This window comes from Phalangium opilio, unplaced genomic scaffold, assembly GCF_054372755.1.
Source record: "Phalangium opilio isolate 3A_F unplaced genomic scaffold, DU_Popi_V2 ptg000209l_1, whole genome shotgun sequence".
Taxonomy (NCBI): Eukaryota; Metazoa; Arthropoda; class Arachnida; order Opiliones; family Phalangiidae; genus Phalangium; species Phalangium opilio.
The window spans coordinates 3,908,788-3,926,648 of NW_028324217.1; the positions used below are offsets into that span (position 1 = coordinate 3,908,788).

General features: G+C 37.6%; 2 protein-coding genes and 1 long non-coding RNA gene across 7 annotated transcripts; 2 read left to right on the forward strand and 1 right to left on the reverse strand.

Moving 5' to 3' along the window:
• The first annotated feature begins 632 nt into the window (after window positions 1-632).
• On the forward strand, window positions 633-10,510 carry LOC149618466 (uncharacterized). Of its 2 annotated transcripts, none has more exons than XM_089855111.1 (3): window positions 633-853; window positions 8,431-8,510; window positions 8,956-10,510. In XM_089855111.1, the coding sequence occupies exons 1-3, from the start codon at window positions 659-661 to the stop codon at window positions 9,698-9,700; spliced, it is 1,020 nt and encodes a 339-aa protein (XP_089711237.1). In that variant the 5' UTR covers window positions 633-658; the 3' UTR covers window positions 9,701-10,510. The 2 variants fall into 2 exon arrangements, with proteins under 2 accessions (XP_089711237.1, XP_089711238.1); XM_089855112.1 differs by lacking the exon at window positions 633-853 and adding an exon at window positions 8,222-8,366.
• A 1,470-nt stretch (window positions 10,511-11,980) lies between these two features.
• LOC149618467 (uncharacterized) lies at window positions 11,981-17,772 on the forward strand. 4 transcript variants are annotated; one of them, XM_089855115.1, is made up of 4 exons: window positions 11,981-12,123; window positions 14,464-14,543; window positions 15,563-15,981; window positions 16,653-17,772. In XM_089855115.1, the coding sequence occupies exons 2-4, from the start codon at window positions 14,503-14,505 to the stop codon at window positions 17,054-17,056; spliced, it is 864 nt and encodes a 287-aa protein (XP_089711241.1). In that variant the 5' UTR covers window positions 11,981-12,123; window positions 14,464-14,502; the 3' UTR covers window positions 17,057-17,772. The 4 variants fall into 4 exon arrangements, with proteins under 4 accessions (XP_089711241.1, XP_089711240.1, XP_089711239.1 ...); XM_089855114.1 differs by lacking the exon at window positions 11,981-12,123 and adding an exon at window positions 14,152-14,393; XM_089855113.1 differs by lacking the exons at window positions 11,981-12,123; window positions 14,464-14,543 and adding an exon at window positions 15,023-15,284.
• On the reverse strand, window positions 12,091-12,800 carry LOC149618468 (uncharacterized). The gene is made up of 3 exons (XR_016375413.1): window positions 12,646-12,800; window positions 12,469-12,554; window positions 12,091-12,397 (listed from the first exon to the last, which is right to left on the reverse strand). It is a non-coding gene; the product is annotated as an uncharacterized LOC149618468 (long non-coding RNA).
• Window positions 17,773-17,861: the final 89 nt, after the last annotated feature.

A 17,861-nucleotide genomic window follows, 5' to 3' on the forward strand; every position in this document is an offset into this window, starting at 1 on the left:
GGCAGTGCGAGTCGGCTACCCTCCCTCCACGTGTAATGAACTCGGGCTCCATCTGGCGTTGCCTCTTGGCGCGAGGGAAAGAACCAAAGCAATGAGATATTTCTCTGAAATTAATTAATCAAATCATTAACGTAAATAATTTCAACGTCATTAAATTAAATCAGGAATACATTCAGCTCATTAATTATGCACTTCCCGATGGCTGAGAGAACCAATTTTAACTTTAACTATAACTATAACAAATTTAATTTATAGCTTTTGTAAAAAAAAAGAAAATTCCATTAAAAAAGATTAATTATCTCTAATTACCACCCAACAATTTTCCTGCCTTTTAAATAAAATGTCTTTAGGCCTAGATCGTAAATTGAAGTTTCGTTAGATTTGTTATAGACTATAATGTAACAGCAAAATATTAAAAATAAAAAAATTGTCTCTAATTAGTATTCATGTCACGGTTATCTAAGTACAAAACAACGCGTCGTCGCAGTCGAGGGGGTAGACACTTGAGAACTCAGGTGTACAATATGTCTTGAACTCAATGTACTGTCAAAGCTGAACTCTTTCGAACTCGGGTGTACACAGAGATCCAAAGTGTCTACCCCCTCGGTCGTTGTGCCGCAGGTTTTTAAATAAAATTAATGCAGCTCGTATCATCACGATGTCCTTGGAAGTTGGGAGGAGAAAGTTAAACCAAACTCTAACTCTAACTAGAACTACACTCCTAAGCAAAGCGGGTAGGTGGGTATATAAGCCAGGAAGGCGGGTGTCTGTCTCACAGTCGCGCCAGCAGCCAAGGAAGAAGGACCTCCTAAGGAACAAGATACAAGAAGAAGAAGATCCAGAAGAAGACCAAGTAAGTTCGTGTTCCGTAATCTCAATCGCGTACCGCGGAACGGATATTTATTTTTCTGTAAATTACTTTCGTTTTTGTTATTGTAATTTCGTTTCTTTTTGTAAAGTTCTTTATTTTTGTAAATAAAAGTTCGAAAGCGCCGATGCAATATAGTTCGAAGATACTGGAACATGTAAATATTTATGGGCGAGGGGCTACTCACTTAGTGTACATGCTGTACCTACATTGAAGTGATTTCGCATAATTATGCCCCGAAATAGACGTTGCTAATTTGATTCCGATTAATTCGTAATTGGTGTACATGAAAACAAAGTGTAATTAGCATTAACTTAATTATTACCTGTGGCCCTGTGTAACTTCCAGATAGTAGTAGTAGTATTTAACCATTTCACCCCCAGCGGCGCGCTGCGGCGCGGTTTCTCCCCCATGTTGAATAATGTTAACAGTAAATTTGAACTTATATGCGTATTTTTCTTAAATGAATCTAAAATATTACATTTGTGTATTATTTATCATATAGTTAAGAGGAAGAAATTGAAGTAATTATATTTAGACGTAAAGATATTGTGGTACAAATACCTACGACATTTTTTGATCACTGATTGGCTAAAAAAATTAATTCGACTCGTATCTTACAAGCTACATAATTCAGGAAGTAAATATATCTCGAACGTCGCTTAAATAAACATGAAGGAGCAAAGGTTATTATAGATAGTCGGCTAAGATCCTCTCGGTGTTGTTGTTATACATATGAAGTGCATGTTTGAACCTATAAAAGAACCATACCTAAAACTGTAACTGAAACTAGAACGGGCGCCAAGTAAGATAAGATAAGAGATCATATAAAGAGCAGGCAGACCATAGTTCGAGTATCATTGTCTCTACTCCTCTTAAAGAGTAAAGATCGTTTTATAATTAGTTAAAATGTTTATTTGTGATATTTGTAATGAGAAGTTCTCCAGGAATCGCGACGTCAATAGGCATAAGCAGGCAAAACACGCGAAAGTCGGTTTCCCATGTTCGGTTTGCAACAAAGTGTTTTCTAGACGTGACGTGTTAAAGCGCCATACACAGAGTCATGACTCACGAAAATCTCCAACCAAACGTCCTGCGTCCGAAGAACTACCGTCAACGTCCACCCCGCCCAAAGTTCCACGTATTTCACCAGAATGTGATCCAACGAATCTAGCGACCTGGAATAAGGAGACCCCTGATAGCCAGAATAAATTAGAGGATTCGGTTTTCGATCTGGAAAATCCCATGTATACGATGTCCAACCAGGAAATGCAGGACATACATAACATAATGAACCGCGTGGAGGAGGTTCAAGACGCTGTTTTACCCGAAATCAGCCCACCCGAATCAGAAGCCACCGACACACTCGAGGAAATGGCGGCATTAAATCACGCCATTTTTTGCGCTCGAATTACCCCGACGTTAACAGAAACCGACCCGGAAGTGTACATTATTCGCCATAGAACTGTAATTGAAAACTACTTACGCGAAAAACTAATTAAAGACCAAGGTATTAAGTGGTATTTAACCGTCCGAGCGCGCTACACCCGCGAACTAGCAAATACCGACCAGGAAGTCGAGTACTTGGCCTACCACCGGAGTCTTACACACCGAACTCTAACAGCGGACGATATTCCACGTCAAGTGGATTTGTGTGTTCAAACCATAAAGCGATTAATGGAAGATTTCCAGAAACGGGGAAGCGGATGGGTTTTAGATAAAATCCTATTCCTACAAGTGAATATTATAACGTATCTACCACTTGTAGGTGGCTCATACATGGAACTTCCCAAAGAACTGGCTGCCAAGAAAGCCATTTTAAATATTAAGAACACAGACAACCGATGCTTTCTATGGTCCATTCTCGCTCATTTGCATCCGCTATCTTGTAATCATCATCCGGAACGCGTTCAGAAATATCTTCAATACCAAGATGAACTAAATTTAACTGGCATATCTTTCCCCTTTGAACTGAATGTAAAACGTTTACAGGACTTTGAAGACAAAAATAACCTTTCAATTAACATTTTCTGCTATGAGAAAGGCATCTTTCCGAGATACATCAGTTCGAACAAGGTGGATAAGACCCGACAAGTAGACCTTTTACTATTAACACGTGGGAATAAAAGTCACTACTGCCTGATACGCAGTTTAAGCCGCCTGCTAAATAACTTTTCAAAAGAGGGGCACACTACTTATTATTGTCGATATTGTCTCCACCGTTTCGTGGGACAAAATGCTCAAAGTAACCGCGATAAGCATATCAAGGATTGCAGCCTACACGGCCCACAAAAAGTAGTTATGCCCGTGGAGGAACCAGTGTGCGAATTCAAGAAATATGGGTGGTACCAAAAAGTGAAATACGTTATCTACGCCGATTTCGAAACTATTCTCCCCAAAGTGCAGACGTGTATGCCCGATTCGAATCTTTCGTCTACAACGAAACTCTCGCACCATATATCATGTGGCTTCAGTTACGTAATAGTCGGTCCAGACGGTGTACCTTCTAAACCCGTGACTTACAGAGGTCTAGACGCCACGGAGAAGTTTTTGGACAATCTTATAGAGGATAAACAAGACCTACTAGAAAAAATCGCGGAGAATGTACCTATGGCACTCTCTTCTGGAGAAGAAAGAGTTTTCGCAAACGCAACCACGTGCTACGTGTGCGGGAACTCCTTCACCGCTAAAGATTACAAGGTCCGTGACCATGACCACACTTCAGGAGCATTCAGGGGTGCGGCTCATAATTCATGTAACCTGAAATTAAAACCGCCAAAGTACATCCCCGTGTTCATCCATAACCTATCGCATTATGATTCTCACGTTATTATGGAGAAAATTGGATTAGTGAAGGACCACCGAATAGATTGCATTCCGTCAAACTCTGAGACGTATATCTCGTTCACTCTGGGTAAATTACGCTTCCTCGATACCATCCGATTTATGCCAGCTTCCCTGGAAGTTCTCGCGAACAACCTGGCCAAAGGCGGTATGGACAAGTTTACTTGTATGAAATCTGTCTACAAACCCGATGAAGTGTCGCTGCTGTTGCGTAAGCAAGTCTACCCATACGATTATATGGACAAAGTCGAGAAGTTTAACGAGATAGAGTTACCGCCAAAGGATGCTTTTTTCAATTCACTAACGGACGAGGATATCTCAGACGAAGATTATCAACATGCGAGGAGCGTGTGGGAAAAGTTCCATATCAGAAATCTGGGTGAATACCATGACTTGTACGTTCAATCAGACGTCCTACTTTTGGCGGACATTTTTGAAAACTTTAGAAGCATGTGTATGGATTACTACAAGCTAGACTGTGCGCACGCTTTCACCGGACCAGGATTTGCCTGGGAGAGCGCGTTGTCAATGACAAAAGTGAAACTAGATTTGCTGGTAGATCCGGACATGCATTTGTTTATCGAGAAAGGGATAAGGGGCGGAGTCTCTATGATTAGTCATAGATTAGCCGAGGCAAACAACAAATATCTGACGGAATCCTACGACCCATCCAAACCCAGCTCCTTCATTACATATTTAGACTGTAACAATCTTTATGGTACAGTTATGTGCGACAAGTTACCGATGAAGGGATTCCGATGGATAGAACCTTGTCCTAATTTTACGCAAGAGGTGATTCTACCCCACCCAGACGACGGCGATACGGGCTACATACTAGAGGTCGATTTAGAGTACCCGGAACATTTACACGATGAGCACAATTGTTATCCTTTGGCCCCCGAGAGACGAGTCATAACTACAGATGAACTGTCAGAATACTCCAAGGATCAACTGAAGGAGCTAGGAATTCCAGAGAGGGATAGCTTTCCTAAGCTTGTGCCTAGCCTGTATAAGAAAGAAAAGTACGTGATCCACTACAGGAATCTTAAATACTATGTCTCCAAGGGGATGAAAATCAGCATGGTTCACCGTATTATGACCTTCGAACAGGGGGCGTGGTTAAAACCTTTCATCGAATTCAACACGGAGAAGCGCAAGATGGCCGCCAATGACTTTGAACGCGAATTTTTCAAGCTTTTAAACAATTCAGTCTTTGGGAAGACCATGGAAAATCTACGTAACCGCATTGATTTTAGTTTAGTTCAGTCACCCGAACAAGCCATAAAGAAGGCTAGTTCGCCAACATTTCAGCGCTTCACCGTCTTCAAGAATGAATTGGTAGGAATACATCGAACAAAGAAGTCCCTCACCCTCAATAGACCCATTTTCACCGGTTTCACGATATTGGACCTCTCCAAACTCCTCATGTACCGTTTCCACTATGAGGCAATTAAACCTAAATACGGAGACGACGCGAAGCTTCTTTTCACGGACACGGATTCCCTGACGTACCATATCCAAACTGATGACATCTACAAGGACTTTGCGAAGAACAAGGAATTGTACGACTTTTCCGGCTACCCTAAAGACCACCCTCTGTACAGCGATGTCAACAAGAAGGTTCTTGGAAAGTTCAAAGATGAACTTGACGGGACACCAATCCAGGAATTCGTAGGTCTTAGACCAAAAATGTACAGCATATTGTCCGCGAAAGGAGAAAAGAAAACGGCAAAGGGCATTTGCCGCAGAGTTGTGAAGAAAAAAGTACGCCACGTCCAATACCGAGAATGTCTACTGAAGCGAAAGCTGACGGTAGAAGAAATGAAGAGAATCATCAGCAGCAAACATGAAATTTTCACCGTGAGACAGAGCAAGCTCTGCCTCAATCCATGCGATGACAAGCGGTACATAATTGACGGCATCAACACTTTGGCTCACGGCCACTACAAAATATCAAATAAATTTAAAATTAATGTAAAAATAAAAAACCTTTAAGTTTTCAATTCTGTTTCGCAGTTTGCGTTCAAAGTTTCACTATTTCTGTTCAAAGTTTCACTAAGGGATAGATTACATCACTTTACATACAGTTTACCAAAAATCCACTTATTCTCCTAAACAAAATGAATTATCGTACCATCAATGATTGATAAGTCACAACTCTTACAGGGAAGGGACTGATTTCCGAATTCCAAGAGCTTTATTTGTTTACATCCATATCAGCATGATAAGGAACTGTCGGCGGGATATTCAAAAATCGTACCTTATATAATCAGTTCAGTTCCGAGTTTAATTTTTATTCAGTAGTTGAGCAATTGACGATAAATTTGAAAATGCTAAGCCTATACGAAACGTGTATTTGTTTTAAGACCCCCATTCCCCGATTTCACAACTAATTTAGGAGTCTAGGACGTCTTTGATGGTAACTTGGGTTTATTGGGCTTTGGGTTATCAGAAACTTTCGAAGCGGGCGAATTGGCGACTGATAAGATCCAACCTTTCTAGGGGAGGATCAGATCTTCGACTTCTATGATCCGGGGGGAGGCGCAACCACCCACCTAGTTTAAAAAAGAGCCCCCCCGGATCATGGATAATGTGCTCCCTGTCATCATGAAATCACACGCCAACTGGAGTCTTATGGCGCCACTGGGGCAGGAACCGCACCGCTGGGGGAGAAACCGCGCCGCAGCGCGCCGCTGGGGGTGAAATGGTTAAATACTACTACTTTCCAGCTCTACTGCATCTACCTCAGTGAACGAACACTATAAACACAATGTGCATGATGTATAAGCAACCTAATAGTAGGAATACATACAGATAATTGGAATAATTTTGCCCCATATTTCCAACGTTTATTTCTATGCACGTTTTGTGGGCGGGATTTGAGAACACTATCCGTCTCGCCTCATGTTTCCGACATCTTTCTAATAGTTATTTCATTGTTTGGTAGCAACGCGAGTTCCTAGACGCGTGCAGCGAGATAGATCTAATTCGCGAAGTAACCTAGACGCGTACAGAGAGATAGATTATTAATTCGCAAGATAAAATTCATCATACATAATGATTAGTATAGCTCTTCAAAACAAAATCCGTATCAATATACGTTGAGTTAAAATGGTTACAAAATTATTCCTATAAGCTGTATGTATTCCCGGGCCGCTAAGAGTGATTAGCCCCTCGATAAGTGTTAATTTCATTATTATCTGCAACTCTACTACATCTATGTCAGTGAACGGACCCTATAAAACACACTGTTCAAAGGCAGAATGTTCACTGAAAAAGCTAAAGTTTATTGGTGTTCTGACACATTTTCCAACGCTACCCCATTTCATGAACCAAAACGAAACTAAACTAACCCAGCTGCATACTAGGGGACAATTTTCTAACTTTTAAAAAGCGTAGTAATGCATGTGATAACTATCATCTAAAGGGTTGGTGTCAACCTCTAACGTGCTATGAGAGCTCGATATCTAAATAGGCTATTATTAATATGTGCCATCAACCCTTGAACGAAAAGGGGCGGATGTCTCGCTAATAAAGACCAGGTGGTCAAGTTAAAATTTGCACCGTCTTTATTTATAAAGCAAGCGATAACTTATGGACCACTTTAACCCTTTCACTAATTAAGTTATCACTTTAGTGAAAATTAAATTAGCACGAGGGGAATTCGCGAGATACACGCCCCTTTTCGTTCAAGGTTTGATGACACCTATGACTAATCACCTATTTAGATATCGCACACTCATAGAACGCACGTGGACGTGGTTGACACTAACCCTTTAGACTTGCGATGACTCACTTAAAAAATTGAGAATTTCCCCCAATGACAGTTTAATAACAACCTCGACTCTGAAAACTTCACAAAAGGTTGGTTCAATTGAATGTAGGCCTACAGAGCTATTATTAGTGACAGTATTTGAAAACTGCACAAAAGGCACCTCGGTCTTAGTTGTCAAAGGTTAGTTGTTAAGTCAAAGGTGGAGACCTACCAAGACGTTAAACGTTAAGCTGTACAAAAAATAGTTTCTTGAAAAAAACCTCGGGTTCTTACCAAAAACACCATGACAGTTTAATAACAGTTTCAAAACTTCACAAAAGGTGCGATTGAATGTAGGCCTACAGAGCTATTATTAGTGACAGTTTAACAATAGCCCTGACTTTGAAAACTACACAAAAGGTGCCTCGGGTTTAGTTGTCAAGTGATTCAACAAACTGGTTGCACAACACGTTAAGTAAAAGGCGGAGAACTACCAAGTCGTAAAACGTCAAGCTGTAGAAAATTAGGTTTCTAGAAAAAACCCGGGGTTCTTACGAAAAATGCCATATGTCAATTCTTTATCTATTGATAACGGATTTTACTTTGAACTGTCAGCATCTTTAGGGGAGGTATACTAACTATAGTTCATACCACTTCTATAAATGTCAAAGCCTACTTTTCTCTACGGGCATTGTAACATAGTATATCAACACCGAAGGGTTCGCCCTACTGATGTTTCAAGGTGAAATTGAACCCACGTAAGGTTGTTGAAAAATAAATAATTGACCACGTTTGCTATTTCGAAATGAAACAAGATAAACTGAGATAAGACTTCTGAGTAACTATATGAATATATTATGTTAAACTGTTAAGAGAACGTTATTTATGTGTAATCACAAGGTTCAAATGTTGCAAAACGTGATTATTTCGAACTTAAACATTAATATAATCTTTGTATTTACAGATTAATATTCATTTGATAAATACATTTGAAGAAGACAAGATGTCGATCGAACCTGAAATTCCCTCGAAGGAATTCAATGAGTAATTTTAGTTTTTTCTTTAATGCAAATTTGTTTAATTTACAACAAGAATCATAAGTTCATAAGATATGTTCCGTGATAAGTTTGTTAGTACTGGTTACAAACTGGAGCTTGTAATTTGAAGTGATTGACGTAGGTCATAGATTCAGGGTAAAGCGACATACGCCTGGTAAGTTCAGACTAAATAGGACCTAGATGGAACTTGGTCCTGCAAAATTAATTAACCACCACCGAGTGTAGCTTAGGACTTCAATTGACTCGCTTCCGTCGTTCTCCTTCTCGAACTAGTTATCTCGAGTACTGTAAGTCTCTCAGTAGCATTACGAACTTGCTTAGGTAGTGCCATTCATACTTATGGAACGGAACATATAACTTATAAACTTATGCGAGAATTACTAACTAACTTTGAGCGCAGAAACAGAATTCTAAATGCTTTTATTTTACAGAGAGTGGATCTGGGCGAAAACGGAGCCTTTTGAGTCCCAAAAACGTCACGATTACTCTGGAAAATGGATGATTTTTGCGTCATTGGAGCGATTAGCCGACGGTCTTACCATGCTCGATCGTCTTTGGATAAGATTACAGGCCGAGACAATGCGAAGAAAATTCTACAAAGCTTCGGCCAGAACATCAAAGGAAACGCGATTGTCTCGAGATGATTACGGTGTGATATGTGTTCATACTACTGACCACCGCGATGAGGGCGAAGTCCTCTTAACAGGAATCAAAATCATACATATCATAAAAGCCATGAAGATCAGTTTACACAAACCTTTGGCTTACAAAACCTACAATGAAACCTTGAACAAAGATAAACCCGGTCCGAATTTGTATAAATTAGACTATTCATATGGAAAAATCGAATTCCTTAAATTTAATCCACATTTTGACGATTACGAGGTCATTTTTGAATCCAAGTTCGAAGAGGCACTTTTTACTTTGTTACCGAACTCGAATGGTCGGGAGTTCAAGGAAATGGACTATTTAAAAGAACTGAATGAGTCTCAAACTGAACGTCAAAACATTTTGAAGAAAATCAAAGAAAAGTCCGAATCCTCGAAGCTTGAAATAGAAAAGTTTATCCATGACTTTCCTATCATAAAAGATGCTGTCGTTGAAAAAAGGAAAAGTTTTGGCCTTCCTGATAAGGACGATGAAGAATCAGTTGACGCCAAGAAATTTAAGAACTGAAAGTACTGTACCATCTGTGACCAAAAAATAATACCCACCTTAGTGGATATTAATTGGTCAATAATTAAATAACTTATATTTTTTTTTTACAAAATACAAAAAAAGTTTAAAATATTTTTATAAAAGTATAAAAAAAAACGTATCAGTGTTAATGATTTTATATTGCATTATATTGGAGGCATGGATGAACAATATTGTTTGTTCATGTTGCAAGTTTATAATCGAACAATTTTAATCTATGGCATTAAATTTAATTTAATTTAATTTAATTAAAATATAATATTTATTTTTTAAAAGTAAAAAAAAAGCACCTATCATGAATTAATAGATTCATGCACTTATCTATTAGGGTTTATGGTAAACACTTTATATTGGAAGTTTATAATCGGACATTTAACTTATATCGTTAAATTTAATAACATTAAAATTAAAATAGAAAAAAAAATAATTAAAAATTTTGTAAAAGTATAAAAACATCTATTTGTGTTTAAGATTGAACTTATATACTTATTGCATTATATTGCAAGTTTATAATGGGACCAATTAATCTATGAACATTAAATTTAATGCCACTAAACTTAAACCTTTGAAAAAATTGGAAATAATATTGTTAAAATACGAAAAAAAATAAATATATATACGTGTGTTTATTAGAAATATATTGGATTACGTAAAATTATCAATGAATCAGAAAATCTATTTTAAAGCGACCTTATTCTCATTGTAAATTGTTTCGGACACCACCCCGAAATGTTTCTAATCTATTTTTGTTATAAAATAAATGTGTTGTCTTGTGTTTGTCCTCTTCAATTTTGTCTATTTTATTTCTTTAAATGTTCATATTATTTGGTCGAACAGAGTTCGTACGGAACTTGGGTAAGTCAGGGATTTTGAAAATGGAAGAAAGGTCAGGTATTTAATGTTTTTTCCTAAAAAGTCAGGCATTTAATGTTTTTTCCTAAAAAAGTCAGGGAAGTCCACCGAGTGTAGGACTTCAATTGACTCGCTTCCGTCGTTCTCGAACTAACTCGAGCTGAAAGTCTGGAATTACGAACTTGTATAGGAAGTGTCATGCTTATTTTATACACATCTTATAAACTTATGGTATCTTCGCGTCACTACTAAAATTCTTAGTGTCGATTCTATGCTCTCGCTATTAGTAATAGCCCCTTCCAAAAAGTTTGACTGCCTTGTGAATCTTGTTGTTTAAGTTCTTCGCGCATGCGCACTTGGAGCTAAAAAACGTCATATCTAGGTTGTGAACTAGGCTATGCGGGGAAACTGGTTCCTGTTTGTAGGAAGAACTGAACTGACTAAGACTAAGAACATTTTTTCAAAACTTTTTGGAAGGGGCTATTGAGACTACTTAAACAAGATTTATATAACCAAGAAGAGATATCTAGTTTCTTAGGGAGAAGGTATAAGCTGCCTAGTCCCAGTCCCCCTTTCAAAATACCAGGGGGGACGTAAGAGGAGGCCGGTCTATTTCGCGGCCTCTCCTCAGACGACGGAAAATATGACTGTAATTTTCGTCATTCGCGTCGCGCTGACGTGAGTTTTCAAGAACCAATGAGAATATGAGATGCTGGCTGGTTGTAATTTAGAGGCGGCGGGGAATAACTCCGGACCTACGTCTTTTGGACTGGAGATAAAGCTGGAAATGTGGCAAATTTATACCTACTTCCTAATAAACTACATATCACTTCTTGATATAACTTATGATCGGCATTTTCTCACGGTTAATTTTTCTTGGTTGAAACCTCAAATTTTTCAAAATATTAAAGGCTTTTTTCAAATTCGTTTCAAACAGAGAGTGGATTTCGGCACATACAGATCCTTTCGAGCAACCAGACAGTAACCAGTACTCTGGGAAATGGATGATTTTTCCGTCCTTGAAAGTTGGACGGAGAGAGCCAACTTTAACTTTAACTCTAACTAATTTAATTTCTATGTTTTGTAAAAAGAAAAATCCATTAAAAAAGATTAATTATCTCTAATTACCACCCAACAATTTTCCTGGCCCTTTAAATAAAATGTCTTTAGGCCTAGATCGTAAATTGAAGTTTCGTTAGATTTGTTATAGGCTATAATGTAGCAGTAAAATATTAAAAATAAAAATTGTCTCTAATTACAATTCACGTCACGGTTATCTAAGTACAAAACAACGCATCGCAGTGTCGTTGTCGCTGGCTTTTAAATAAATTTATGCAACTCGTATCACCACGATGTCCTTGAAAGTTGGGAGGGGAAAGTTAAACCAAACCTTAACTCTAACTAGAACTACACCTCCAAGCAAAGCGGGGTAGGTTGGTATATAAGCCAGTAAGACTAGTCTCTCTGCCCCGCAGTCGCGCCAGCAGCCGAGGAAGAAGGACATCCAAAGGAACAAGATACAAGAAGAAGATCCAGAAGAAGAAGGCCAAGTAAGTTCGTGTTCCGTAATCACAATCGCGTACCGCGGAATGGAGATCTAATTTATTTTTCTTCTGTAAATTACTTTCGTTTTTGTTATTGTAATTTCGTTTCTTTTTGTAAAGTTCTTTATCTTTGTAAATAAAAGTTCAAAATCGCCGATGTACTATAGTTCGAAGATACTGGGACATGTAAATATTTATGGGCGAGGGGCTACTCACTTAGTGTACATGACGTACCTATATTGAAGTGATTACACATAATTATGCCCCGCAATAGACGTTGCTAATTTGATTCCGATTAATTCGTAATTAGTGTACATGGAAACGAAGTGTAGTTAGCAACTTAATTATTACCTGTGGCCCTGTGTAACTTCCAGCTCTACTGCATCTATCTCCGTGAACAAATACTATAAACACAATGTGCATGATGTATAAGCAACCTAATAGTAGGAATACATACAAATAATTGGAATAATTTTGTCTCCACGTTAATTTCTATGCACGGTTTGCGGGCGGGGTTTGAGAACTTACTATCCGTCTCGCGCCTCATGTTTCCGACATCTTTCTACTAGTTATTTCACTTGGTTGGTAGCAACGCGAGTTCCTAGACGCGTGCAGCGAGATAGATTATTAATTCGCTATGGGGTAAAATTAATCATACGTAATGATTAGTCTAGCTCTTCAAAACAAAATCCGCGCCTAGATAAGTTAAGTTAAAATGGCTACAAAATGATTCCCATAAGCTGTATGTATTCCCGGGCCGCTAAGTGTGTTTAGCCCCTCGATAAGTGGTAATTTTATTATTATCTGAAACTCTGCTTAACTGCGATATCTACTGCATCTAAGACAGACCCTACAAAATACACTGTTCAAAGGCAGAATGTTCACTGAAAAAGCTAAAGTTTATTGGTGTTCTGACACATTTTCCAAGCTACCCCATTTCATGAACCGAAACTAAACTAACCCAGCTGCATACTAGGGGGCAATTTTCTAACTTTTAAAAAGCGTGGTAATGCATGTTATAACTATCGTTTAAAGGGTTAGTATCAACCTCGCGTGTGCTATGAGAGCGCGAGATCTATATAGGCTACTATTAATACGTTTCATCAACCCTTGATTGTAAAGGGGCGGATGTCTCGAGAACTCCCCTCGTGCTAATAAAAACCACGTGGTCAAGTTAAAATTTTACCGTCTTTAGTTATAAAACAAGCGATAACTTATCGACCAACTTAACCCTTTCGCTAATTAAGTTATCACTCTCGCGAAAATTAAATTAGCACGAGGGAAATTCGCGAGATACACGCCCCTTTTCGTTCAAGGTTTGATGACACCTATCAATAATCACCTATAGCACTCATAGAACGCTCGAGGTTGACACTAACCCTTTAGACTCGCGATGACTCACTTAAAAAGTTTGAGAATTGCCCCCAATGACAGTTTAATAATAACCTCGACTCTGAAAACTTCACAAAAGGTTGGTTCAATTGAATGTAGGCCTACAGAGCTATTATTAGTGACAGTATTTGAAAACTACACAAAAGGTACCTCGGTCTTAGTTGTCAAAGGCTAGTTGTTAAGTCAAAGGTGGAGACCTACCAAGACGTTAAACGTTAAGCTGTAAAAAATAAGGGTTTCTTGAAAAAAACCTCGGGTTCTTACCAAAAACACCATGACAGTTTAATAACAGTTTCAAAACTTCACAAAAGGTGTGATTGAATGTAGGCCTACAGAGCTATTATTAGGGATAGTTTAACAATAACCCTGACTTTGAAAACTACACAAAAGGTAGCCTGGTCTTAGTTGTCAATTGATTCATTCAACGGACTGCAGTGGCATTGCACGTTAAGACGTCAAGCTGTAGAATATTAGATTTCTTGAAAAACCCCCGGGTTTTTACGAAAAATGCCATTTGTCATGTCTTTATCTATTGATAATGCAATGCTATAGTTCATTTCACTTCTAGAAATGTTAGAGCCTACTCTTTTTCTCTACGGGCATTGTAACATAGTATATCTACACCGAGCTGTTCTGCCTACTGACGTTTCAAGGTGAAATTGAACCCACCTAAGGCTGTGGCCACATATCGCAAAGATAAATTGAAAAATAAACAATTGTCCACGTTTGCTATTTCGAAATGAAAAGTTTACATCTACAAGATAAACCGAGATAAGACTTCTGAGAAACTATATGAATATATTATGATAAACTGTTAAGAGCATTAACCTTTTTAAATAACCTTATTTTAACTCGGGTTTTGAACTTCAATGTGTAATTACAAGGTTCAAATGTTGCAATGCAAATATTTGATTATTCCAAACTTAAACATTAATATCATCTTTGTATTTACAGATTACTATTCATTTGATAAATCCATTTGAAGACGACAAGATGTTGACCGAACCTAAAATTCCTTCGAAGGAATTGAAAAAGTAATTTCCGTTTTTCGAGGCCGTTTTTTCATTATTTGCAATTTTTTTTATTTTATAATAATAGACTAGCTGTTACCCGCTATCAAAATGATATAAAGAATGGGTAGATTTTACTGATGAATAATATTTTTGTAGCACCCTGGAAGCGAAGGCACTCGGCGTTGCCCATCAGCCCGTCGGGACATTTTTTTATTATTTTTCACGCGGACATTATTTCATAAAGAAGGTTTTTTAAATTTCTGGCCGCCATTTAAAAAGATGGTAACTAATCGAACCCAAAAGACCATTCAGCCCGTCTATAGATTAAAGGAATCCAGTGTCCTAAATATTTGTGAAATCGGTTGAAACGCGCGAACTTTCTTGTGACGTAGAGAAGATTTTTTCACACTTCTGGGCGCCATTTATTAAGATGGCGGCAGATTGGAGAAATCTTTCTTAGAACGCGCCTACTACTTATGAGTAACGTTCCTGCAAATCAGCCTTTTAGGGCAAGCGGTTTGGGCTGGGCTTTGATTATCAGTCTGTTTGTCAGTCAGTTAGGACTTTGATTTATATAGATGTAGATTAAAAACTATGAGCACAGAAAGATATATAGATGCGACACTGGGGAATTATTCTGTGCTGGGAAGAGCTTGAGACGGTGAATTATTCTGTGCTGGGAGGAACTTGTTTCAAATCTGTCATAGTTGAGACGGTGACTAAAGGAATTCCCAGTGTCGCTTCTGAGAACCATTTCTTACGGTTCTAACACTTGTCTTCAGTGCCGGATTAAGCAATTTTGCACCCGGGGGCCGAGATAGTTCTCGGCCACCGGGTGAAAAATTGCGCCCCCTTAAGCCGGGAAAAAAGAACATCCAATGTTTCTGAGGGGGAATAGTTTAACTCAATGCGCCCCAACAAGCCTTGCGCCCGGGGGCCAGTGCCCCCTCGGCCCCCCCTTTAATCCGGCCCTGCTTGTCTTTGATTTTCTTGTGCATAACCTCGAATTTCGCAAATACTAAATGCTTTTTATTTTACAGTGAATGGATATGGGCTAAGACAATCAAGCCCCACGAGTCCCAACTCAGTAACGAATTCTCTGGGAAATGGATGATTTTCGCGTCCCTGCGAAGAATGGATGATGGCTTAACGGTTCTCGACCATTTATGGAAGAGAATCCAGGCTGAAACTTTGCTGAAAAAGTTATATAAAGCATCTGCTAGAACTGCTAAAAAAACACCGTTGTCTAGAGGCGATTACAGCGTCATTTGCGTCCATACTACTGACTATCGCAATGAAGGGGAAGTCCTCTTAACAGGAATCAAAATTCTACATATCTTAAAAGCCATGCCCATGTCCATGGAGAGCAGTTTATGCAAAACTTTGGCTTATAAAACGTACGAAGAAACCTTAAACAAAGAAAACCCCGGCCTGAATTTGTATAAATTGTACTATTTAAGTAAGTTTTACCACCTTCATAACCCTATTTTGGAAGAAATAAGTCTTGGAGGGATTAAGGAGGCTTACATTCTGCAAGAAGGGTGCAACATGCGGGGATCCCAGCGGTTATATAATTCCTATAAAATCCTATATTTTTGAACCTGTTTCCTATATTATCCTAAAATTTCGTGAAAAAACTTTTGAACTATATATTTTACTATAAAAACATGGGTTTTTTTTCTCCTATAGAGTAATGGCACCATCCTGCCTTTGGCTTTATTATGCTCTATGAGAAATTAACATGAAGTGCCATTACTCAATAATTCCTAATTTTCTTATGAGGAATTTAAATTTTTGACTGGGCTCCCCTGAACATGTTCAGAAAGAAATAGAAGCTACATAGCGAATCTTTATTCCCCCGTTCAAGGATTAAACTTCAAGATGTGGGCGTATCCTCTAGGGATATGGTACAATTAAGCTCCACCCACATCTTGAAGTATGATCGCAGAGCCATAAAGATTCCCTGTTTTGCTTATTCCATTTAGCTTTGGACCTTTTAGTAACATACGTTATCCATGATGCTAATGGGCCTAAGATCGCAGAGTTACTTAAAGTTTAAAAACAGACGCAATGCATTCTGGGTAGTTGGTCTAAAGAGATCAATATTAAATATATATATTATTATTGTAGCAGAGAGAAAAATCAAATTTCTTAAACTTAACAATGAACGGGCCAGAGATTACGAACGAGACTACAACGATGAATGTTACGATGTCATTTTCGAATCAAATCTCGAAGAAGCAGTTTTGACTCTATTACCCAACGCAAATACGCTGAAGTTCCGCGAAAATCACTATTTAAAAGTAATGAACGGGTTTCATGACGTACGCCAACACGTTTTAAACTACGGCAAAGAATCTGCGTCTGATTCTTCAGATTCCTCGTCCGATTCATCAGACTCTGAATTAGATAATAGTTTGAGGATTGATGTTGCTGCCGAACAAGCCATTCCCAACTCAAAGAAAAGAAGTAATTACCTTCTTGATGACGCTGACAAACAACAAGTAGTTGATTCGAAGAAATTTAAGGAATAAAAGCGCCATCTGTCTGTTGATTAATTATATTAGCCATATTCCTGGGGCTGGCTATTGATTGGTCAATAATCAAATAATTAATTTAAAAAAAAAATACAAAAAAATTTTAAAATATTTTTTATAAAAGTATAAAAATATATCTCAGTGTTTATCTCTACGCATTTTATAAGGCATTATATTACAAGTTTATAATCGAACTATAATAATCTATGGCATTAAATTTAATTTAATTAAAATATAATATTATTTTTAAAGGTATTGTGTTTATGGTAAACACTTTATATTGCAAGTTTATAATCGGGAATTTAACTTATATCTTTAAATTTAATATCATTAAAATTAAAATACAAAAAATAATTAAAAATTTTGTAAAAGTATAAAAACATCTATTTGTGTTTAAGGTTAAACATATAACCATATTGCATTATATTGCAAGTTTATAATGGGACCAATTAATCTATGAACATTAAATTTAATGCCATTAAACCTTTGAAAAACTTTATATAAAAAAAATCGGAAATAATATTTTTAAAATACAAAAAAATATATGTGTGTTTATTAGAAATATATTGGATTACGTAAAATTATCAATGAATTAGAAAATCAATTTAAAAGCGACTTATTTCTCAATGTAAAACGTTTCGGACACAACACCGAAATGTTTCTAATCTATTTTTGCTAAAATAAATGTCTTGTCTCGTGTTCGTCCTATTCAATTTCATCGTTTTATTTATTTATTTTCAATACATTTCTTATATTATTTTGATAATCAGTAAAACAAAACTAACAGATGTGTAGTCTTCGC